Source organism: Loxodonta africana, chromosome 5 (genome assembly GCF_030014295.1).
Source record: "Loxodonta africana isolate mLoxAfr1 chromosome 5, mLoxAfr1.hap2, whole genome shotgun sequence".
NCBI lineage: Eukaryota > Metazoa > Chordata > Mammalia > Proboscidea > Elephantidae > Loxodonta > Loxodonta africana.
The window spans coordinates 133,642,672-133,668,991 of record NC_087346.1 but is presented as its reverse complement, the minus strand read 5'-3'; the positions used below and the strand labels follow the sequence as shown (position 1 = coordinate 133,668,991).

Sequence of the window (26,320 nt, the reverse complement as noted above, 5' to 3'; positions counted from 1 at the left end):
TTTTTGAAAACCAGCCATGCATTCTGAAAACGTGTATATATATACACATATATTACACGTACATTATATATACATACATATGTACGTAATATACCCACCGAAAAGTACACACATCATAAATGTACAGTACAGTGAATTTTCACCAAGTTAATATACATGCCTGACCATAATCGCCCAGATAAAGAAACAGAACATTACCGGCTTTCTTTTAGCTTCTCTACCCCTTCTCCTCAAAGGTAATTTGTATCCCATCTGACACTACAGATTTAGCCAGATTGTGGCTAGATTTCTTAGTTTTGCCTGTGTTTTGAACTTCATACAAAAAACAACAAATAGAACCGTAAGTTTTGTACTTGTTTTGTTTGGCTCCTTCCGTTAAACATTATGTTTATGAGTGTAGTCCAAATTGAAGCATGCACAGCAGTAGTTCACTTCATCGCTAATAGCATTTCATTATGTGATTATACTGCACTTTATCCAATCCTTTGTCAGTGGTCACTTGATGTTTCTAGTTTCGGGATTTTATATCTAGTGATGCTTTGAACATTCTTGTACATGCCTTTTGGTACCTATTTGTACCTATCTGGGGGTATAGCATTTTGACTTTTATTTTTTAAATTGTATTTTAGATGACGGTGTACAGAGCAAATTAGTTTCTCATTAAACAATTAATAATACACATATCATTTTGTGACATTGGTTGCTATCCCCCAACAGTATGTCAACACTCTCCTCTTTCCGACTTTGAGTTCCCTGTTACTGGCTTTCCTGTTCTCTCCTACCTTCTCTTCCTTGCCCCTGAGCTGGTGTGCCCCTTTAGTCTCGTTTTGTTTTATAGGCCTGTCTAATCTTTCACTGAAGGGTGAACCCAGGAGTGACTTCAGTACTGAGTTAAAAGGGAGTCCAGGGGCCATACGCTCAGGGTTTCTCCAGTCTCTGTCAGACCAGTAAGTCTTTTTTTGTGTGAGCTGGGGGTTAAGATTTTGTTCTACATTTTTCTCTAGTTCTGTCTGGGACCTTCTATTGTGATCCCTGTCTGAACAGTCACTGGTGGTAGCTGGGTACCATCTAGTTGTGCTGGACTTAGTCTGATGGAGGCTGTGGTACTTGCGGTCCATTAGTTCTTTGGACTAACCTTTCTCTTGTGTCTTTGGTTTTCTTCATTCTCCCTTGCTCCAGGTGGGATGTGACCCATGGAGAATCTTAGATGGCCGCACACGAGCTTTTAAGGCCCCAGACACTAAAGTAGGATGTAGAACATTTTCTTTATAAACTATGTTATGCCAGTTGAGCTAGATGTTCCCTGAGACCATGATCCCCAGCGCTCAGCCCAGTAATTCTGTCCCTCAGGGAGTTTGGATGTGTCTATGGAGCTTCCATGACCTTGCCTTGGACAAGTTGTGCTGGCTTCCCCAGTATTGTGTACTGGCGTTTTGACTACTTTTGAACTTCGTCAGCAACAATAATCTCAAGTCAGCAAGCATGTACTTTAAACTGTCGCTGTGGTCTAGCAATATCGCTGCTTTTCTCGGGTGCGCTTTATTAAGGAAAAGTCATGGGCCTTACTGCAGCATCTTAATTGCATGATATTGCAACTGAGGTTATTCCATTCCAGAAGCTAAATCAGGATTGATTTAGGGACAGGCCCATCGAACCGAACTTTGGAGGGAAACATTTCATTTTTACTCTCGATATTTCCTTCCATGTGATGGGAGCTTACTAGAATAATGATTGGCCTGTTATCACCAAAGTTGTCATTTGATTCCTCACCAGGTACTTGCAATATTTTGCCTCTAAGATATTAGGACTCTAGAGAGTCCACCTTTAAATCTGGGAGGTCCTTCGACTTAATATAGTTATTTTTTAAAATGAAAGTTACTTATTTTTCCAAGCTGTTAACCCTTTTGGGGCAAGAACTTATTCTGAGAAACCCTGTGAGATGTGACTTATTTTTTTTTTCCCTCTGAAACTACTATTGACCTTTTCTGTAACCAAGCCTTCCTTTTACGGATCATTGATGGTCACTTCTAGAGGATCTGATCTGTACCAGTGCCAAACATTGTTGTTCATCTGTAGTGAACAGTGGCTGTCTCCCCAAATGTACTATGTACTAAATGTTGTATATATTTTCAAGAGAAGAACTCATGGAGCACAGGTTAAGAAATTCTGTTAGGAATGGGTGTGCCTTATGGGCTTATAAATTTCAATTTAGGTAAGGAAAAGAAATATTTTACTTTTGCTGGCCTTTTTTTTTTTTTTTTAAATAGCACAACTATGCTTCGAAAAAGCATTTTAAAGATGAAAGTTAAGAACTCTTCTGATCAACATCAGGCTTACTTCTTCCTGAAACAGGTTTTCAAGTGATCGGCTACTTAGCCTTCAGAGAGTCAGTATTAACTGCCATTGACAGCTTCAACATCTCAGCACAAATATTCTAGAGAGAAAAAAGTCCTTACAGCTCATGATTTGAGGTGGGGGTGAGAAATAAGAGGGAGAGTACAAGGAAGAAAAATATGTGACTTCATCTTGTATGTACCAAGTCAGTTTTCCATGATTGCCTTGTAGATTTTCCGTGGAAGATGTTCAGTCCCAAACAGTCTTTCTTGAGTTGCTTGTAGGTTCTGTCTGGACTGCCCTTCCAGGGAGGTATAGATTCTAGGACAAACTTCACCATGCCGCCTCTTTCCTCCTGCATCTCTGTCTTGATGGTGGTAGAGGCCATTTATCTGCAGATACATACATAACACTAAAATTCCTCAGATCCTTTTTTGTTTGTTTTGGCAACCAACTTCTTGTCTGTTCTGACTGTGTTACTGGGCAAGTGCTGCCACCTGACCTGAACATAGTTGTGGTGTGATTACTTTTGTGTATGGCCTTTCTAGCCATGAGCTTGTAACTCCCACCCAGGTGATTGTGTGATAGGGTAATTTTGGCCTAGCAAGGGAATTGGTCAGTTTTTGCCTTAAAAGAGAACCAATTCCAGAGCAGAGAGGAGGAGCCCACCACCTCCAAGGAAGGAGAGACCCAGGAGCAGGAAACAGCATGGTGGGCTTACCAGCCTTAGGAGAGAGAAAGCTGAGTGCCTTTGGGCAGAGGCCTGAGGGCCAGGGAGAGGCATGCCTGCGAGCACAGCTGGGGAGAGGCTGTCCTGATGGAAGAAGTGTATCCTGAGCCTGAATTGTAACTGTTCTTTTAAACTCGATTAATTGCGATTCTGACCTATGAGTTCTTTCTGGCCATTGCAATGAATTCTCGAACCCAGTAGAAGGTACTGTGGAAGGGATGATTGGTGTCAGAACCGGTAAAGATGGCAGCGAGAGGAGGCTTACCTGGCCTCCACCTCATCGGAGTCAGCCTTGAGCTGCTGAACTTGGTTCTCCTTCCTCCTTGTGGGATTGGAAGAGATCAGACACCGCCTCAGTGCCATTTTTACAATAGTCCTCCCTTTCTAAGCCATAGTTTAAGGCAACACTAAAACTTCAGAAATCAAACCTGTTGTCGAGTTGATTCTGACTCATATAACAGAGTAGAACTGCTCCACAGGGTATCCAAGGAGCGGCTGGTGAATTCAAACTGCTGATCTTTTGGTTAGCAGCCAAGCTCTCATCCACTACGCCACCAGGGCTCCAAAACTTCAAAAGGCAATGCGAATATATACATGTTTGACTGGTCCATTTTAGTTTCACCATATTCATTAGAGTAAATATCATACAGTAACCCAGCCTTGAAGGAGTACCAATACCAGTTGTTGGCGAGTTGATGCCACCTGATGGCAACCCGTGTGTGTCAGATTAGAGCTATGCTCCATAGGGTTTTCAGGGGCTGATTTTTGGGAATCAGATTGTCAAGTCTTTCTTGTGAGGTACCTTTTGGTGGACTTGAACCATCAACCTTTCAGATAGCAGCCGAGCATGTTTACTATTGCACCACCCAGGGAGTAGTGGTATTTTATTGCATGCGTACTTGGTGCTAGGCACTCTTAAATGCTTTACATTTATGAATCTTTCTAATTCTTGTAAGGACACTATGTTGAAGAACTTTAATCTGTTTTCAGTTGAAGAAACTGAGATACAGAGAGGCTAAGTAACTTGCTTGTTCTAGGTCACACCACTAGTTTTCATTAAAGCCTAGTTCATGATACCATTCATTTACCACAACTCTTGACTACCTCTCCCATGGTTTGTACATACCATAGAGCTTCGTATGTGTTCTCATCAGAAGGTGCTTTTCAGGTCTTGACACTGCCTTACCTCTTACACAGATCGTCTTTCCTTCGTCCATCTGGTGAGGAGATAAGAGAGGCAGAAGCAGAACACAAACTAAATCATGAAGATCAAGGAACTGTGACTAAACTCTCCCATTTGTATAGGCAGTTCCTAAAATCAAGGGATGTATCTGGAGTTATTAGAGAAAATGAAACAATTAAGACTCAAAACTCTTTAAAGTTCTTTAAGTTGCATTGTATTTCCCTTTGTGGAAGTGTAGGTTTTCCATTAGCATGTTAACGTGGTTCTTTTATTTGACTCTGGCATGTTTTTCTGAAATGCTTCACCTAGTGAAATTTGCTTACTGAGACATATTTTCTTTTTGTGAGTTCTTAACCTATATGCCTCTGTCTGTTTTTAAGTTGCTTGTAGGATCGCTATGAGTCGGAATCAACTTGATGGCAGCAGGTTTGGTTTGGGTTTTATATTCTAGAGTTGGTGCTTGAATGGCCTTCAGTTAATGCATAAACCAAAAAATCAAAACTACTGCCATCGAGTCAATTTTGACCCAAGGCAATCCCATGTGTTACAGAGTAGGACTTTTCCATAGGGTTTTCTTGGCTATGATCTCTACGGAAGCAGATCGGCAGACCTTTCTTCCATGGTGCCATTGGGTAGGCTTGATCCACCAGTGTTTAGGTTTGTAGACTGGTGCAACCCGCCTCCCCCCCCCCCCCCGGAACCTTGCAGTTAATGCCTAAAGAGTGCAATTTCATTTTGTTATTTGCCACTACCCGAAGCCAAACCAAACCAAACCCATTGCTGTCAAGTTGATCCCAACTCATAGCAAACCTGTAGGGCAGAGTAGAACTGCCCCCTAGGGTTTTCAAGGCTGTAAATCCTTACTAAAGCAGACTGTCTCGTCTTTCTCCTGTGGAGCAGCAGGTGAGTTCGAACCACCTACCTTTTTCAGTGTGCAGCCAAGCACTGTAACCACTGCTCCACTGGGGACCCTATTTACTACTAAGCCAAGGGTAATTACTAAAGAAAAACACCTGTCAAATTATATAATGCATTCTGAAGCAAAATGGAATATTTGCTGCGGACCACCATTATCACTAATAACTTGTGTAGGTTGTGTGTATATGTGTTTATATATGCACATGGTGAGGGGGATAAAAGTGTTTATCTCATTCATCATTCGTAATTAATTCTAACTGGATACCTGTTTGAGTGTGTATAGGCACACCTGGAAGGTGCTATGTAACTAGCAATCTGTTCCTTATTTTGCACTAAAAAAAAAAATTTTTTTTTTTTTTTTAGGATTTTTAATTTTTCTTGTTAATACAGGTGGTGTTTTATTGAACATTTTTGTATGCATGTTTTTGCATAGTCCCAGATTGGCTATCTGTATAATTTCAAGAATTTATAATTGTTAGATCAAATCACTGCACATTTTGAATTATAATGGACATTGCCAAAATGTCTTTCAAAAATGTTGCAGAGACTTAAACTTCCACCCGTGGTGAATAAGAGTTTGTTGTTTCCCCACTTGTACACCAACCCTGGGTATTATCAAACTTTAAATCTACAGCAAGACATTCTTAAATCATTGTCTTACAGACAGGAAAGCTATGCCAGGAAGTTGGCCATAGAGTCTCTTATGTGCCACTTCCCATGAATGTGTTTTGATAGGTTTGTCACCACCAGGTTCCTCAGTAAGCAGGGCCAGGCCAGCATCTTGATCAAGAGATGGGTGCTTCTCTGGTGTGACCTTTTTATTCTGATATAATATTATAAAAGCTGCATACATTCATTCATACATGTGCGCACACACACAGAGGTACTTTTTTCTCGGGATCATTTGACGGTAAGAAGATACGATACCCTTTTATTTGTAAATACTATAGTATTTCTAAAAACAAGGACAGCTTCTTACATAGCCACAGTACAGTGATCAAAACTAGGAAATTAAAATTGGTATCCTGTTATTTAACCTACAGATCTCATTATTTTAATCTTGTTTCTGTCAGTTGTCTAAATAATGCCTTTTATGGCAAAAATAAATTCTGGATTGTATGTTGCATTCACTTGTTGTGTCTTTAATTTCCTTTAATCTGAATCAGTTCCTCCAGGTTTTTGTTTGTCTTTCCTGACTTTCACATATTAAAAAAATACAGTTCCTTTATTTTGTCCACTGTTCCTCAGTTTGAGTTTGTCTCATGTTTCCTCATGTTTAAATTCAGGTTTATGCATTTTGTCAGTTCTTTTAATGCATCATATTAAGAGGCATTTGATGCCAATGTGTCCATTTCAGTCTCTTGATACATGAAATTGGAGAAGTTTGCCCAAAGTCTGATTGCCCCCACTTTTTGAGACTGTGGATTTTAAGGTGCATACTTTTCATGTAACGTCTTCATACGCGATGATAATGGATACCAGCATTCTGGTAACTCAGTTGCGCCATCTGGGTAGTGGGGTTTATGGCTTCTGGAGATTTAACTCAGGCAAGTCCTTTCCCAAGTGTGGATTTTTGCGTAGGCAGTCTTAACCCAATATGGTAGTAATATCGGAGACAACCCAAAATCCAGATGCAGGGGTAGCTGGAGATAATGGTTTCAGTTGCTCCTGTTGATATCTTTCCACTCTTTCTGCTCTTTTACACAGCTGCTTGCAGACTGTTGTTAAGTTTTTTTAATTGAAAAAGAAAAGGTAGAATAGAGGGAGTTTAAAAATAAAGAAAGCGCTGTTACTCAAATGTCTCTACCCAGTACACATAATAAGAGTGCTCCTCTACTTGATGGGGTCAGCTGCAAGCATGGAATGTCCTTGCAGTCTGCCCCATAGAATGTTCTCACAGAAGCATGTTTATTAAATGTGGTCGTCCAGGAGAGTGTGCATCATGCCTTGCTCGTCTTTTATGGTAGCCAGGGATCTTGGTTATACCTCACCAGTCCAGTTTTGAGCAGAAAAGAGGTACCGTATTGCAGTTACTTCTAATATTTTTGTTTCATAGATTATATAAATGAACATCTTTGAACATACATTTTTGTCCATTTGTCCTAATAGTATGTAAGTTCTGTAAGGGCACGGATTTGTGTGTTTTGTTCACTCATGTATACCAAGTACTTGTAGCTGTGTTTGACTCGTACTAAGCTGTTCAATAAGTATTTGGTGAATGAGTGGCTCTGGAGACAAGGACAGAACTTTACGTGTTGCCCTTTCTAATGCATGAGTAAATTACTATACAGTTCCCCACTACCACTTGCTTTCATATTATGTATTATCAAAGAATACAGTAATAATGTATATTACCTATTCCTTCCTACTGGTGGGTAAATGCCTGGAGGGTATAGATCAGATTTCCTTGTTTTTTTCCTCAATCAGATGCTGCTTCATTTCACTATCTTACGTTATGGCTCAGAAATCCCAGTCCTTTTGAACTGTATAAAATTTATATACTGTTACAGCAGATTTGGTGTAAAATTTGGTTAAATTATGAGTTTGGATTTTTTTTTATGCATTTCTACTTCTCACCTGCAAATCCTTCATCAGTGTTTCTTGTCTTAATGAAAAAACGAAAACTCGTTATTTTAATATTGTTTCTGCATTAAGCAGAAAATTTGTGAAATGTAGAAAAATAGAGAAAATTACTTAGTTCCACAACCCAAAGGCAGAAAGCTTTTTCCCTGACTTGAGCTTGCTTTTCAAGCCGGCTAAGCCTTTTTTTTTTTAACTGAAGTTCTCATATTGTTACTAGACAATTTTCTAGTTAGATCTTTTTGTTTGTTTGTTTTGTGGCAGCAATTATTAAATTGTTCTATATTCAGAAAAGTTTTTCCTTGTGTTGTTTTCCCCCCTTTGTGATTGTTGACTTGGTTTTCTCATGTGGAGTATTTTTTTTTTTTTAGCCAGAAAAGGTGTTAAGGTGGTAAAGTTTTGGTAACTTGTATCACATTCATCCTCAATATATTTGTGGTCATACACTTCCTTTGACAGACTGGTGATTACAGAAGCAAATATCTGCTGTGGAGGAAAACAGTGTGGCACCTTGTATGTGAGCAAAAGGAAGTACGTGTATATAAGTGTATTGTGTGTACAGGTGTTTTATTTATTTGGAAATCCTAATAGATTGGAGAATATGCGGGACCTCATAGGTGTGGGCACTATTTTCAGGTAGGAAGTACCATGTTTAATGATGGGGCTGCAACTTTTTAAAATCCTCACACTTCCAGGTACGTAAAATCAGATTTAGCTGCATTCTCCTAGTAGTGCTGACTACTTAATTAGTGCACAAATCCTTCGGTCAGTAAGATCACTGTTATCATAGAAGGGGAAAGCTAGTGGGTTACAGTAAAACGGATTTGCTAGTTCAAAATACGCTTATGACATAGGTACACTTTTGAGCTATAGTATTATATGAGCATTACTGATAATGATGGTAAGTAGATGTTTATATTTTTTTGTTCCCACTCAATCCAAGGGGCAAGTGTACTGAGCAAGAAGAAAAAGGTGTGGGTTAAGGTATAATCACATACATTAGCTAACCTTTGCTTGTTTCTTTAAGAAAAAAAAAAAAAAAAAAAGTGCCCAGAATCCTAATTTCTATTCTTTAAATGTGCACCAGTATTGGTGATTACATTTAAAAGAAACTACATTTTATATAATATGTATAACATTTGAGAAACCTACTTAAACGAAAATGAGATGTTGACAATACATAATTATCAAAAAGATAAATTGAATGGTACCGATTTTTTTTGTTGTTGCAGCAGGGGGTTAATTTAGGTATTTTATGAAATGAAAAGGGTCTTGAGGGTTCTTAAGGATTTAGGTTTTATTTAAAATCATTGTTAATACGCCATATACCTATTCTGAAGAACTGTTTTGCTTAAGAGTGGTCAAAAGTTGGCTGGTTGGTCCAATGTATTTCTGGTTCACTTGTCAACATAAAAAAAAACCCTAGATCATGTCAGTAGGCAACTTTTTTTTTTTTTTTTAAATAGAGTGCAAATAAAGATAAAAATTTGTACCTTAATTTATAGCTGCTGCTCTCATTCTGCTGAGAAGTGGCTGTTTTGGCTGTTATGATATATTCATGAGTTTCATTCAATTGCTATAATGCTTAACTGTGGGCCTTCTTTGTTGTAGTAGTTTTTTTTTTTTTTTTAAAGTAGATAATTCTTGATGTTTATTAGTTTCACATTATATTAGTGGAGAGTGGATTTTGGTAAGTATAGGATGCGCATGTAGTAGATTAGAATCTCAGAAATCTCTTGGTACAGAAAAGGTATAACTTGACAGTTTGGGTACACGTAGACCTATCAGTAGTGGTTAAGAGTTCAGCTGCTAACCTAAAGGTCGGCAGTTCAAATCCACCAGCCTCTCCTTGGAAACCCTGTGGGGCAGTTCTACTCTGTCCTATAGGGTCACTGTGAGTTGGAATTGACTCAACAGCACCTAACAACGATGACATGAATATTTATTAAATAATTAGAATTTAGTTATATTGTGACCTGTAGAATTGTGCATTGTGAACCTACTACATGCTATCTTGAATTTTCTCAGAAAACCACTTTCTTGTTCCTTTCCCACGCCAGTAGTTAGTCACCACTAGTTTTAATGAGGTAAAAAGGAATGTGATATCGTATGCATTAAAGAATTGGGATTGCATACAACAGTTGGTGGATATGCTTTATTATGTACTACAGAAGCAGTGTGATCTTTTTAATATTTAAGCAATTCCTAGTCCTTGTGGCACAGTGGTTAAGCTCTTGGCTGATAACCGAAAGGTCAGGGTTCACACTCATTAGCCGAGAGAACTGGCCATCTGCTCCTGTAAAGATTACAACGTAGGAAGCCCTGTGGGGCAGTTCTCCTCTATCACGTGGGGTCTCTGTGAGTCACAGTTGACTAAGTGGCCTACAACAATAATAACGCTTAGGCTGGTAGGTAGAGCAACACATTGTTTTGTGCAAAGTGCTGTCTAGGCTCAGCAGGCAAATGTATTGAGCTCTCTTGCTCCTGTTGTCTCTGGGAGCAGGATGGAGGGATGATGTTGCACAAGCATGCTGTGTAATTGTTGATTTAATCTGATGAGCTACTTCCCAAAAAGAATGAGACAAAGATATTGTAGTCAGTGTTTGGCTGTTGATCTAATTTTGAATGAATTTTAGGGCGCCAGAGAACAAAATTTACATTTGAATATTAAGCGCCGGGATCTCTTACTAGTCCATTTAACGTGTTTCTTTTTTGATGGGCTGTGAACTGTAGTTAAGTAGTTAACATCTGGGTTTAAATCTCAACTCTGCATGCCTTTTAATTTATTTTGCGACATTGGGCATCTTCAAAATGAAGCCAACATGTGCCTTATAAGATTATTTTATAAGAATTAAATAGGATGGACACGAGAAGAGAGTGGAGGGAGAGAGCAGAGTGGAGGGAGAGAGCGGGCTGTCTCATTAAGGGGGAGAGTAATTGGGAGTGTGTAGCAAGGTGTATATGGGTTTTTGTGTGAGAGACTGACTTGATTTGTAAACTTTCATTTAAAGCACAATAAGAACTATTAAAAAAAAGAATTAAATAGGATAATGTATAAAAATGTATAGCATAGTACGTGACACATGATAGACATCTGTCAGTAGTAGTTGCTGCTATTAATAGGCATTACCTGCTGCCATTAATAGCCTTTGCCACCACCATCTTCTCTTTTGGTGCTTGTCATACACCTTAATCAGATTTTTGGGAGTATCTTTGCATCTCTGATAGAACCCAGTATATGTTTTATCTATATTAATATTCAAGAAATATTTGTTAATGAGTAAAATAATAAACCCTCGGACATCTTCTTGGTCAGCATAGGTCAGAACAAGAGTTTTCCTTATGGTGAAGTTTTGTTATTACAATTGTTATGTCATGTAATTACATCTTTAGGTGTGTACACACGTAGAAACCGTGCTGAATTGAAAAATCAGGAAATATTCATGTGGGGAGGGGGACTTTAGGGAATTATCTGCCGAAATGCCGATGGATAAGTTGAGGCAGATATTCATTAAGTTGCTGAGGTCCCATAAGCTACTTACTGGTAAGATGGGGCTTGGAATCTCAGCCTCTGTAACATCCTTTATTTGATCTGCTCTGAGATAGTCAGCTGAAATTTTACCAGCCTAAGCTTTCATTCTTGTCATTGTGAGACTGGTTGGACTTTTTATGTGATAGCATTAACTGTCTCAAATTTTTCATGTAATAGCAAACTTTGTGTTTTAATCTTTAAACTTAATATTTTCATTTTTGGAGATTGATTTTCATTTAGTCCCAATAATGGTTTCTTGTGAGGGACCTTGTAGTTTGCATAGCCAGCAGTTTTAAAATATACCTATTCAATTGGAACGATGAATTTGAGGTCTGGGTCACATAATTAAAAAAAAATAATAATATGGCTTGTTTATCAGTCAAGCCTAGATGTGCTCCACACCACCTCTTGGGCTCTGAGGTTTTTTCTGAGGGCTGTAGACTGTCAGACTGGAGGTCTTCAGTTATTTGTCATTTGAGAAACATCTCTTGATGCTACCTGTCATTCTCATCTGATGAGTGTGCTACTTGCTCAGAGTGGGCACTTAAGGCCTGTTTAGGGTGTATTGGTTTTGTTTAAGAGCCATTTTAGGATACACATTTTGTTAGTTCTGGGTACAGATGTTTACTGGAGGATTTCTATTTTCACTTTTCTTCAGTAGTGTTGAAGTGTAAGTCATAAAAGAGACTTCATGGTACTTAAAAACCTTACTGTGGAGAGTATATCATACAGTTTATTTAGTTTTTTTTTTTTTTTCTCTTTCTTTTCTTGTTTTTTCCAGGAAATTTGGTGAGCGGCCTCAACCTAAACGACTCACTAGGTAAGCATTGTATTAGTTACCCTTTCACTCAAACATTTTATTAGACTGTAGGTCCTTTCATTTTAGAAACAACTACATAAGTTGTTCTTAAGTTTATTCCGTCATTCCCCCCTCCCCAAAAAAATACAGGATAAGAGGATATATAGTTCAAAAGGGAAAATGAAACCTTTTCAAAAATTAATCTTGAGTATTATATGGGGACTATAACAAGGGTTAAAATGTAAAAAAGCTTTCTGTATCTAGCTACATTTAGCCAATCACAATTTGTTGATTACAGGTGAGAGTTGAAAGATATTTAATGAATATTTTTTTGAAAAGTATTAAAAAAAAAACACTCAAATTTTACTCATATTCAATGACAGTATACTTGTTCTAGTTCTAATTATGTAAATTAATTTTAAATACACATTTTGATTTAAAAATGTAAATTATAAAATGGTTAGTCTTGAAAATGATGCAGAATTTCTAACAGCTAGAGGTTGTAAAGTAAAAAGAGACACAGTTCCACATCACCAGTCCCAGAGTTAATTTTAACCCTGCATTGTTAATGATTTCTTTTCTTTTTCAAGAAAATTGTATGCATTTATAAGCATATGTCTGTCTTTTTCTTTTTAAACTCTACTGGGATCACACACTACTGTTGTTCTGCACGTTTTAACCCTAATTAACAGAGCATCTTCTGCCTTGTTCTCTCTAATGGTTCCATGGTTTTCGTTTGACTTCGGATCACTCTTTAAATCTAAATTTCACGTTGATGTCCATTTAGGTTGTTCTAAATTACTGCTATTTAAAAAAAAAAAAAAAGCTATTGTACTCAGAGTGGTGAGGACATGTCAGAAAGATACAAGAGCCAGTTTGAAGGTGCTTCTACTGCTCAAATGTAGGGCAATTTGATTATTAAAATAAGTAATGGTAGTTATGGACTAAAACCCATAGAATAAAATGACAGTTTAGACGTATTTTCTGAGATAAATAAATGAATCAATAAATAGGGGAGAGAAAGTGGCTTTTCTTTACAGAAGAGTGCCATCTAAGAAATGTAGAATGAATGGTAGAATTAGCAAATCAACTATTTGACATCCACCGAAGTGATAATTTTTTCAGGCAAAAACCATTAACAGATGCTGAAACTATTGGTCTAAAGTCTCAGGAGAAACAAGATATTTACACAGCCTCAAAGAGTATCATCACAAAATTTGTATGGATTATAAAGGGAAGATATAGTGATTTTACAGTGAAGAAACATGGCAGGACACCACCTTAATATGTGATCTAAATTAACATCACCAGTAACGGACAAATCGGTATCATGTGTATCCTGAGAAGGACACAATATCAGTTTAGTGGTATTCTTGCCAAAAATGCATAAGCTAAATCTAATCACGAGGAAAACACACAAAACAAGGGACATTCAACAAAATAAATAGCATTTACTCCTCAGAAATCTTAAGGTCAGGAAAGACAAAGACTGAGGAATCATTCCATATTAAGGGAGAACAAAGAGACATGACAATTAAATATAAATTGTTCTGAGCCAGGGAAGTTTTTTTCCTTTTGCTATAAAGCTAGGGTTGATAAACCTTTTCCATAAAGGGCCAGATAGTAAATATATTAGACTTTGTGGGCCACAGAGTCTGCTGTGATTACTCAGCTCTGCTCTTTCTTGTATCCTCAAAGCAGATGTAGGCAATATGTAAATGAACGACCATGGCTCTGTTCCAGATAACTTTGTTTACAAAAACTAGTGGCTATCCGAATTTGGCCTTCAGGCAGTAGTTTCTCACCTACTTCTCCCCCACAAAAGACAGTAGTGGGACAGTTGGCAAAATTCGAATAAAATTTGTAGAGTTGTTAGGTGCCATCAGTTCTATTCCAACTCATAGTGACCCTGTGTACAACAGAACGAAAAACTGCCCAGTCCCGCCCCATCCTCACAATCCACAAGCACATTATTGTAGACACTGTGTCAGTCCATCTGGTTGAGGGTCTGTCTCTTTTTTCACTGACCCTCTGCTTTACCAAGCACTGTGTTCTTACATATCTGTGATCATTATTTTGTGATTGTGTAAGAAAAGGTCCTTGTTTTTAAGAAATAAACACTGAAGTATTTGGGAGGGAAATGAGCATTATGTCTATAACTTATTCTTAATGGTTTAAAAAACCATAATATGCAAATATGGTAAAATGTTAACGTTTGGGCAGCTTGGGTAAACCAAACCAAAAACCAAACCCAGTGCCGTCGAGTTGATTCCAACTCATAGCGACGCTATTGGACAGAGTAGAACTGCCCCATAGAGTTTCTAAGGAGCACCTGGCAGATTGAAACTGCTGACCCTTTGGTTAGCAGACATAGCACTTAACCACTACGCCACCAGGGTTTCCAGCTTGGGTGAAAGATAACTGAAAATTCTTTGTGCTATTCTTGCAACTTTTCTGTAAGCCTGAAATTATTTCAAAATTAAAAAAAAAAAAAATTCTTTTAAAATACATTGCATAAATACTGCAGATCAAGTAGGCTGAGAATATATAGCTTGTCTCACAGGCCTATATAAATATATTTTCAATTACCAGATATGTATAGATATAGATACATACACACACAACCCACGAAACCTGTTGCCGTCAAGTTGATTCTGACTCATAGTGACTATATATATATATATATATATATATATATATATATATATATATATATATATATATATGGAAACCCTGGTGCTGTAGTGGTTAAGTGCTATGACTGCTAACCAAAAGACCAGCAGTTTGCATCTACCAGGTGCTCCTTGGAAACTCTATGGAACAGTTCTACTCTGTCCTGTAGGGTTGCTATGAGGCAGAATCAACTCGACAGCAATGAGTTTTTGGTATATTATATATATATCAAAACCATCCTCACTGCCGTTGGGCCAATTCCAACTCATAGCGACCCTATAGGACAGAGAACTGCCCCATAGGGTTTATAAGGCTGTAATGTTTACAAAAGCAGACTGCCACATATTTCTTCCACAGAGCGGCTGGTAGGTTTGAACTGCCTAACCCTTAGATTAGCAGTTGAGCACTTAACCACTGTGCCACCAGGGACCCCCTGTTAGTTTCCTAGGGTTGCCATAAACAAAGTACCACAAACTGTATAGCTTGAAACAAAATTTTTTTTCTCTCCTATTCTAGAGGTTAGTACTTGAAATCGAGATGTCAGCCTGTCCACCTTCCCTTCAAGGGATCTAGGGAAGAAGAATCCTTTCTGGCCTCTTCCTAGCTTCTGCTGGCTGCTGGCAATCCTTGGGGTCCTTAACTTAGACGCAACAAACATTCCAGTCTCTGCTTCAGTCATCACGTGGCTTTCCCCCCATGTGTATCTAAATTTCTCTCTTCTAAGGACACCAGTCATTGGATTAGGGCCTACCCTAAACCAGTATAACCTCATCTACAAGGGTTATAACTGCAAGGATCCTATTTCCAAATAAGGTCACATTCCTAGGTTCTGGATGCACAATGAAATTTGATGGGACACAATTCAACTCAATACTAAACCTACTGCCACCAAGCTGATACTGACCATAGCGATCTTATAATAATCCTATAGAACAGAGTAGAACTGCCCCACAGAGTTTCCAAGGCTGTAAATCTTTACTGAAGCAGGCTGCCACATCTTTCTCCTGCAGAACGGCTGATGAGTCAAATGGCTGACCTTTTGATTGGCTGCTGAGTGCATTAACCGTGGCACCACCAGGGCTCCTAACTACTAGGAGTCAGCAAATGTTTTCTGTAAGGAGCCAAATAGTAGTATTGTTGTAGGCTTTGAGGGCTACATACTGTCTCTGTTGCATTTTCTTTCTTTCTTTCTTTTTTACAACCCTTTAAAAACGTGAAAGCCTAAGTCTTAGCTTCCATGAAGTGCAAAAACAGGCAGCCGGCATGCTTTGCTGACCCTTGGCCTATAGCGGTATTTCTCTTCAAGTGTGTGTGTGGGAAATTAGAAATACTTGAGTCAACCAAGTTATATAGGTTTCTTTACTGTAAGACAGAAATGTTCAATTTGAACTTTTATTTGGAATTTGCAGCAACAGTCCAGTTTGAGAGGTGCAGGGGCTGAGCCTGGTGGTGAGGATGATTGGCTGGACTTGACTTCCCATCTTTGTGGTCAGCTTTATTTCTCACCTGCTGCAGGTGGGGCTGGCCATGATTAGCTCCCAACTCAAAACACTTTCTCCCCTCCGCCACCCACCCCTGCTGTGGTTTACATCACTTACCCCTTGGACCAGTGGGTAGGGGTGTGTGTAAGTGGTGAGGAAGCAAAGGGTTCTGTTTTCAGAATAATGTATTTAAAGGATACTGGAAAGCATTGTTACCTAAAAACTATTGTAATTTGTGCCCTAGAGGAAGATACGGTAGGTAGTGTTTTCCACATGTATTGGGCCTCAGAACTGTGTTACTAAAGAAGATTTTACTCCAAAGAATTTACTTCGAGAAACACTAATCTATGGATCAAATCCACACTTAATTAACACGGCACTTTGGGCATGACCAAATCTCACACCACCCTGTCTGTCCAAACTCATTTTTCAGAATTCCGCATGTGCTGTACTTCAGCCACTTAAAAGGCACCCAATTTGATAGCTACTAGGTTTTTTTGGTCCTGTATCTTCACTTTCTCTTATTTGTGTTTCTTTGTAGCTTATCATAAGCCTTAAAAAAGCACCAGTAATAAAAGCTGTTTTTAAAAAATTAAACCCTTTACCATCGAGTCAATTCTGACTCATAGCGACCCTGTATAGAACATAGAACTGCCCCATAGGGTTTCTAAGGAGCTGCTAGTGTATTTGAACTGCCGACCTTTTTGTTAGCAGTTGAACTCTTAACCTCTGCGCCATTAATTTTGTAGTTCAGTAGATGCAGTTATTGATTAGGTGAGAGAGTTTCTGTAGAAAAGAGCTAGGGCTAATGAAGGAGTCATTTTACAGTCTGTGAACGTTAGTAAAATAACGAAGTGTATACCAGCAGTGAGGTTGGAGACTGATAGCTCCCATAACAGTCTCAGGCAAGGACCCTGACACCTAAGCACCATATCATCTTTTTATGAATAAAAACATTTTTTTCAAATTAAAAAAAAAAAAATTCTACCAAGAAACAAACTTTTCTACCCTAGCCCTCAGTTATTTCCCTATTCCAGTTCTTCCCTCTTTTTTTTCCATTAACAGCCAAGATTGTTTAGAAGCCTGGTCTGTCCTCATTGCACTTCTTGCCTCCCATTGATTTTGCAGCTTGCTTCAGTGCCTTTCCTCACCACGGCCTCTACTGAAAGGATTCTTACTATGTTGTCCGATTAAGTAACGGCCAAATTTTTAATCTTTATTTTACTTGAGTATTTTGTATTATTTAATACCATTCACTGTTTTCCCTTAAATTCTCTCTTGCCTTGATTGTTGGGACCAGGTTTGCCCACTTGCTTGATCCTGCTTCTCAGACTTCATTGCAGACTTCTCTTCCCACCAGTGGCGAAACTAGCAAAAGTCGGCTCGTTACAGACAGCACCAGAGCTTATTTTACCATTCACGACTCTCCTTCATTTTGGCATTCTTTCTCTGAATTTGTTTGTAGTGTAAAAAAAAAACTTTGAGAGTTAAAAAGCTTAAGCACAGCCCAAAAAAATCCCAAAGACAGTGATTGTTTACACGTGTTGTCAACAAGGTTAGAATGGCATTGCCATGATTTAATATTAGTAAAATTATTGATAAAATAAAAAATGTTGATAAAAACAAAATCTCCCACTTTCCCAGTGCTCCATGATAGTCGCCAAATAATTTTTCATTGGTTTCAATTTGTAATGAATATTTTATAGTTTTAAGGAATCATTAAAAATGAAATTAATAAAGAATATGCTTCAAAACTTATTCTCAGAAATTGAGTAACTGTTCCAACAAATGTATTAACTTTAAATTCGTTGTGATTTAACCTTTTTAACGATTCAGTAATACAGCCTAGTAATTCTACTAGTAAGTATTCAGCACCTAGAGCATGTTTTTCCAATGATAAAATTTCCCCTATTGTTTCTTAAAAGACAAAGAGTCTGGCATCTTACTGTTAGCATATTTTTGGTTTCCCTTAATCTAGTGGTTCTTCATATATGGGCTGTCATTCCAGGTGCTTTGCTGTTTAATTACATATATTATTATGTAATATATACCCACCGCCCCAAACCAAAAGATATAAAGATTTCTCCTTCCCTTCTACTTTTTTTTTTCTACTACCTTCTGTTAACATCCTTCTTAGCTTGTTGGCCTTTTCGTTAGTTTGTCTTATGTATGTTTTGCATAGTGGTTAAGTGCTCAGCTGCTAACCAAAAGTTTGGTGGTTTGAACCTACCAGCTTCTCTAAGGAAGAAAGATATGACAGTCAGCTTCCATAAAGATTTACAGCCTTGGAAACCATATGGGGCGGTTCTACTTTGTCCGATAGTGTTGCTGTGAGTCAGAATCAACGGCAGAGGTTTTAGTTTTTTTGGTTCTAGCCACTAGAGTTAGCTAATTCTAATCACTAGAATTGTTAGTTGCCCTTGAGTCGGTTCTGACTCATGGTGACCCCATGTGTGTCAGAATAGAACTGTGCTCAATAGAGTTTTCAAAGCTGTGAGCTTTTGGAAGCAGATCGCCAGCCTGTCTTTCCAGGTGCCTCTGGGTGGGTTCGAACCACCTAGTAGTTGAGCACTTAATCACTTGTGCCACTGAGGGACTCCTGCCACTAGAATTAACTAATTAAAAAGAAAAATTAATTATATGTTTAAAAAACTTAAAAGTTTTTCATTGCCTCTAGTATAGATTGAAAATTCAAGTTCCATAATGTGGTGTTTTTCTGTAATGAGACAGATAAAATTGAACGATGGTATTTTCCCAATTTACTAAGAGATGGAATTTGTTTTGAACATTATGTCTCTTCAGATCTCTTAGAGAGTTTATTACTTGCTACCACTGTTTGTAATCTACTGTAAGTGGTGTTTGAATTCACCTACACTTTTATACATAGTATTTTCGGTTTGCAAATGTCCACTTTAAAAGCATTGGACAGGCCTCTCACAATCTGTCTCCACTCATCTTGTCAATTTTATTCACTGCCGTGGCTCACTTTAGGATCTTGCAGAATTTGTTTCAACTCTGCCACTTAGTGTGAGACCTTGGGCGAGTCCTTCAAAATAGTGATGACAAAAACCTTTTTGGATTATGAGGATTAAGTGAAATAATACATTTAAAGTGCTTAATACAGGGCCTGGCACATAGCAAATACTCAAGAAGTATTAGCCACTGTTGGGTTACAACCTTACTCTTCAGCCTGAATCTTCCATGTGCAGGATTGCTCACTGCTTCCCGACCCTTGAATGCCTGATGCTTTCCTCCTCCCACTTCCTCTGTCTACTCCTCTTCCTTCAGGATTTAGCTCTTCTGAGAAGCTTTTCCTAGCATGTGTTTCTTTGTCTCCATCCCTCCCTTTACATAGGCATTCTTCTATTTGTGCTTTGTGTACATACTTCTATTTAGGTTATGTGTTTCATTATAATTCGTTGTTAGGTTTCCAAACATTCTTTTTCTCAGTGTTAGGGATCAGTTCTCAATCCCAGTGTTACTTGCAGTGCCTTGCACAGTAACAGGTTTTCAGTTAGTAAATACAGTTGTCAGCTAGGTGATGTCATTTAATCCCACAACCACCTTGTGTTAGGTAGGCATTTTTATCTCCCGTTTCCACATATGGAAACTAGAGGTTAAATGAGTTGCCCCAGCTACTTAATTTGTAAGTGACAGAGATGGCCTAGAGCCAAGTTTTGTATCCTTGGTACCATAGAATGGTGAGGAGATTGGAATGTGTGTGTGTGTCAATCAGTCTCTTAAGATCAATAATTAAATATACACTACTTAACAGGGATGAACATAGATCATATTACTTGCCCTGTTTAGTTTGTAGTTTTAATAGAGGAATTCCAAGTCTTTGGTGCTCTCCATTAGCACTTTTCCTGTTAGGTTGCTGGTTGGCCGCTTTTGTGACTCATTAGTCTAGAATTACCCACATTTAATAACTTGCTATTATTGCATTTCAGTCCTCTTAATACTGTACATTCATTGTCTTATTTATAATATCAATAAAATAGCGTTTAATTTTTAAAAAATATTCCTTGGCGATTGTTTTTCAATCTCCTTGTTTTTAACTTTGTGGTACGCAAGCTTCTCAAGAATTAGGATTCTCCCAGTTCAGAAGTGTGATAGTTTGATTTGTACAGAACTTGCTTTCTTTGTAATAGATAATATTGCTTAGCTATTTTGATGAGTAAATATACTTAAAAAAAATTGAACTTCTATTGAAATTTGCATAACAAATAAGGAGTTGGAATAGTGTGTACTTGAAGAATTAACTTTGTGTTTTTTCCAAAATTAACTCAGTTTTTTACTATTTTCAAAAAAAAAAAAAACCCCGTTGGCGTTGAGTCAATTCTGACTCTTAGCGACCCTGTAGGACAGAGTCAGACTGCCCCATATGGTTTCCAAGAAGTACCTGATGGATTCAAACTGCCAACCTTTTGGTTAGCAGCTGTAGCTCTTAACCTCTACACCACCAGGGTTTCTAGTTTCAAATAGCCTTTATTAAATTTTGTTATGTATTTAGTAACATCTTTAAGGGTAGTTGTGTATTTGTATATAAATGATAGCCCCTTTTTGTTCTTATGTAGGAATTGTCATTTTAGAATCATGCTATAAATCCGGCAACTTAATGATTTATTATGGCTTTTGTATTCATGAAAACACTGATCCTAATAGCCGAGGGAGAGATTGTTGGGGGTAACTAAGTTATTAAAGTACAAAAGTATTGCATGTCATTAATTTTTAAATGACAGTTTCAGGCCAAATTAATAGTGTACATGGTAATTATAGTTATTCTAGAAGTTGCAGTTGTGAGTTCACTGTGTTAAATCATAAATTCCACAGAATGAAGGACAATTTCTTCTTTTATAAAACAAAAAAGCATAAAAATTAGCCCTGTTTATTGCTCCACTGTATAGTACTCTTTCCATTTAATTCATGGGTTTGTTTTGCTTTGTTGTTATTTTTAGTTTTGCTTGTTTAAGAAATATTCATAAGCATTCCTCTCATTACAGGTAATTTAATTGACAATAGTAATAAAGAAAAACTATCATCAAAAATTTCACCCCTGTAATAAGAATATTTATATTTGATTTTAGGGAAGCTATGCGAAATTATTTAAAAGAACGAGGGGATCAAACAGTACTTATTCTTCATGCAAAAGTCGCACAGAAGTCATATGGAAATGAAAAGAGGTAAGATTATTGTCTTTCTGGTAGATAGTTCTGTTGTAGCTGTCACATGATTTGCAAATGATGGGTTAATATGCACCTCAGAGAATCCTTTCTATTAATTGGGTTAATTTACAAGCACAAAATGAAATAGTGGATTTGACTCTGTGGAAGAAGAAAAACCAAATGAATTGGGGCATATTCAAGCCAGAAGGAGCCTTTAGTAAAGATGGTCTGGCTAAGATTTCACAAAAGGAAATAATTTGTCATTTTTCTTTGGGGCTGCCTGATGTCCCCTAAATAGTTCCACGATAAATTAGTTCCTTCAAAAAGTAGCTTTCCTTTTGGTAGGGAATGTACTTTTATTAACAAATGTGACCCCCAAAATACCATTAAAAAAAACAAAAGACGAAACAAATCCCTGATCCTAAAACTGGCCTGAGCCCTTTTTGAGTTGAAGTAGGGAGCAATTGTAAAGAGCGAGCTTGTGGTCCTCTCTACCTTGACCTGTCTGTTGAGATTGTTAAGAAAGAACAGCAAAAGTGGTCTGGTACTCTCTCATGCCAGCTGGATGTGGGCACTGCAAAAATTGCCTATAAATCAGGTTATTGTTGTTGTTAGGTGCCACCGAGTCGATTTTCTACTCATAGTGACAGAGCAGAGCTGGTAGGTACCCTAGTGGTGCAGTGATTAAAACACTCAGCTGTTAACCAAAAGGTTGGTGGTTCAAACCCCCTGGCTCACAGTGACCACAGTCATCCTTGTAGTTAGCATTTTCCCACAGTATCTTATAAACTTCAGCATTAAAAACTTTTTTTTTTTTTACAGTTGAGAATTTTTGTTGTTCCTTTTTTTTTTTTTTTCATTTGTGTTCTGGAATTTACTTGTTAATAGTTTCTTGACCCTTAGTCTAGCAGTATTTTTGGTTAAGCACTCCATGGTCAAGGATAGCCTGCTTGTAGGGGAAGATGAAGGATGTTTTGGATTATTTAGAAAGGCACTAAACTGAAGTAGGCGAAGGAATAACAGACAACTCATATTTGGGGACTGGGCTGAAAGGAACGAGTGGAATGTTAGAGAGTTTGAGATAAAGGGGATCTTAGCATATGTATAAGAGAAGGGGAAATGTAAATCTGTTATTAAAATTAATTTAAATGCTAGATGAAAATTAGGAAGTCCCTTACTTAAATTCATCTCAATCTGAGCTGAAAAGGTGAAGCTATTTAATGGATAGTTTTATCTTTAAAAACATTGAGCAAGTTTATTAAGTTATTCAGTTTACTAAATTTCTGATTATTTTATCTTTTAATAAACTTAATCATTTGATTTGTAGCTAAGTATGGGATAGAGTTGTTATCTACAGTTTTCTTTACAATAACAGATTATTTAATTATCTTCTTTCCTTTTCTGTTTATTTAGTTGAATGTTAATATATAATACTTAAAATGATTTGGAACATAGAAACCAATCAAGATCATGACTCCTTGTTTTAAGAAGTTGATACTGCAGATTCAGTAGCAGTAAGGTAACTTGAGGAAGCCCATTAAAGTGACTGAATTTGTTTTTTAAAGTATTAGTAGTAAGGGACTGCTCCCTGGATCACTAGCAAGCCCAGCTGAGGTTTCTTCCTGGGCTGAAGGAAGAGATGTGGCGCCTTACTCATGCTTGCGGTGGGGACAAGTGGAAAGAGAAAGAGGCGCCGCCAGCCTTCTTGTTAATGTAGGTCCAGGCCTTTCTGAAGAGCTGCTAAGGCATAAAGCATGAGGGTGACCTGGAGGCATGACCACACTGGCCATCTCCTCTTGGCATGTAACTCCAGTGAATGATGCTAGAAATATTTGGTCAGAAATTTTTTTCCTCGAATTTTAGATTGTTCTTGATGTTAACTTTTGTGTCCAATAACCAACATGTATTTGCATTACCCACCCGGCATCTCATCAGCAGTTGTGGTTAGTTTTAATGTTTCATCAAAGAAGATCTTCACAGGTTAAAAAATAACCTTTTCTTAAAAAGATTATTTTGTATAGAGGAAATTTTCCATTAAAGATAGAAATATACCATTAAACATTATTAACATTAACTTTGTCTTTAGGGACATAATTAAGCAGGGGTGAAAGGCAATAGTGCTGCTGTTGAGACAGTTAAAGGAAGTCATTTGGACAGTTAAACTATGTTTCTGAAGTCATACTGAGAATGTATATTAATTGAAGTAACTGTGGTGAACAAAAAGTTCCTAAATATGGTACTTTTGAAGTGAGTAATTATCAGAGTAATATTTTTTCTGCAAAGGTGGAGTTGTGAATTTGGATTTTGTCTAACCTAAGTTATGTTATATATTGGGCAGAATAAAAAGGCTTCTTTGAATCTGTAAGTTATTTTCCAGACCTCATCTCAAATTTTGAGGAAAAAGTTGTTGAATCTTTCTTTGAAAATACTGTGTCAACTATGAAGTGAATGGAATTTTAAATGTGTGCCCATCGCCACCAAGTGGCAGAGAAAAGCATTGTCATAGTTGCTCAGTTCTAGCTGTTGAGGGATGTGAGAATAAAGGGAACATTGTTTAATAGGGGTATCACCCTTTCTTAGCAGCTGGTAAACTCTAAGCTGGCCACTCATCTGTCAGGCTTTCTCTAGAATAAATGTGTGGAGAATAGTTCTTTCTCAAAATTCAAATTTCACTGAGTGGCACAAAGTTAAAAAAAAAAAAAAAAAAAGCACATATCGACCAACTGTCCAAATTTTAAAAATCATCCATTTTACACACCATCATAAAGATGAATTTTAATTTTTCTTTAATTAGGTGGCCTTTTTTTCCCCCTTATACTCGCTTTCTTCAATTTCCTTTCTTTTGTCTGTATTCTTTTTGGGGAGTGCTTGTTTATATTCTGTTTGATTATTGTATTATTATTTAAATGTGTGGAAATGAAAATTTGATTCATTGGGTTGTTTAAAATATAAATTCATCATCACATCACAGAAATAACCTCAATATTTAGATTATTTTGTATTTACTGCTTTCTTGTATTGCGACTTAAATAAGGCTATCTCAGACTGTTGAAGAGTCTTTTTAAAAGTTTTTCTCACATTTACTATATGACTGGAAAGCACTTTGAAGAGAGACCAAGGGGTCAGTGTCTTGAGTGGCAAAGAATTTCCCATTAGCCTGTCTAATTTTATACTCTGTTAGTTACATTCTTTTATCTCACAGTATTCTTGAGAAAATAAGCACCATTCAGTCTTTTATAGTTTTAGCCCTCTTTATATTTTTCAGATATGCAATAAAAGTACTTTTTTATAAATAGCTCATAAGAGATTTGACTACTACATTTGGTGCGCTATACTAAAGCACAGCTTTTTGATTTTTATAGCTAGTATACCAATTTCCCTGGTGGCGCAGTGGTTAAGAGCTCAGCTGCTAACCAAAACATCGGCAGTTCCGATCTACCAGCCATTCCTTGGAAACTCTTTGGGTCAGTTCTACTCTGACCTATAGGTTTATACCAATTGACTAATACCAACAGGAGACAAACAAAAACCAAACTCATTCCCCTTGAGTCTATTCCAACTTATAGCAACCCTATAGGACAGAGTAGAACTGCCCCAAAGGGTTTCCAAGGAGCGGCTGGTAGATTTGGACTGCTGATCTTTTTGGTTAGCAGCCGTAGCACTTAACCACTACACAGCCAGGGCTCCAACAAGAGACAAGTTTCCAAAATTGATGCCTTCTCAACCTCCTGAGAGTATGCCAGCTTAGGTGTTTTGAGTCTGTGCCATGGGTGGCTCCCAGCATTAGAGGCCACAAAGATCCCTGGTGTAGACTTGAACTGAACCAACTGCAGAAGTAGCCAGCTAATCCAGGCATCCCTCCAAACTTGGAGTGACCTGGAACTGGGCCCATTATGATGGTGACGTTTATGTCAGTGGCTTCAGTACCAATATGCAGGCACAAAAGCTATTCTGATTCGTATCAGTTGGTTGAGATCAATAATGAGAAGACTCCAGAGGCTGTGCTCCTCAGTCAGCTTGACCCCCAGGGCCTATTTGGTCTACTTCCTCATTAACCTCTCTGGCTTCATCTCCTATTGCCCTCGCCTCTTTCTCTCCACTCCAGCCGATTGTATTGTTTTCCTACAGCTGATTGTGGTCCTACCCTAGAACCTTTGCACTTGCTGTTCGCTCTGCTGAAACACTCTCACCCCGGATAGTCACATGGCTCCAGGTCTCTTCACTGAAAGTCACCTTCTTAAGGAAGCTTTTCCTGGTCAATTCTGGGTCTTCTGCATTTCAAGTAGCCCTTCCCTGCTTTACTTTTTTTCACTCAGCACTTACCATCAGCTAACAGAGTATACGCATTATTTTACTCACTTATCTTTTTTTGTCTCTCTCTTGTATTAGACTGTAAGTTCCACAAGGACAGGAATGTGTGTGTGTGCATGTGTGTGTGGTATTACGTCCATTAGAAGTGCTGGAAGCTGGATTGGTTAAGAGCAGTAATGAAGTTTAATTAAAGCAGTTAGATTACACTGGTGGGTCAAATCCCTGGCTTCTCACTACGTATCTGATCTATAATCCATTGTCCTTGAGTTGATTACAGCTCATGGCAACCCTAAAGACGGAGTAGAACTGTCCCTTAGAGCTTCCAAGGCTGTAAATCTTTACCGAAGCAGACTGCCACATTTTTCTCCCACAGAATGGCTGGTGGGTTCAAACTGCTGACCTTTTGGTTAGTGGCCGAGTGCTTAACCACTGTGCCACCAGGGCCCTCCTGACTACTATAAGCTTTGAAGTTTCAGCCCCTCTTGGAGAGTTGTTGTTAGGTGCATTCAAGTCAGTTTCAACTCATAGTGACCCCCATGTACAACAGAAGGAAACACTGCCTGATCCTGCACCATTCTCATGATGCAATGTTTAAGCCCATTGTTGAAGCCACT

General features: G+C 37.9%; 1 protein-coding gene across 7 annotated transcripts in view; it reads left to right on the top strand.

Annotated features, from left to right (window-relative positions):
* The window catches only part of RBPJ (recombination signal binding protein for immunoglobulin kappa J region), a 121,062-nt gene that overhangs the window by 69,799 nt on the left and 24,943 nt on the right, over positions 1-26,320 (top strand). For 4 of the 7 annotated variants that reach the window (XM_064285984.1, XM_023549778.2, XM_010591405.3 and 1 more), the window contains 2 exons: positions 12,059-12,097; positions 21,318-21,413. In XM_064285984.1, the coding sequence (XP_064142054.1) occupies positions 12,059-12,097; positions 21,318-21,413 (135 nt within the window). Of the gene's footprint in view, positions 1-8,213; positions 8,277-12,058; positions 12,098-21,317; positions 21,414-26,320 lie in introns of those variants that run through there. The other 3 variants (XM_064285987.1, XM_064285986.1, XM_064285985.1) reach the window with 2 other exon arrangements.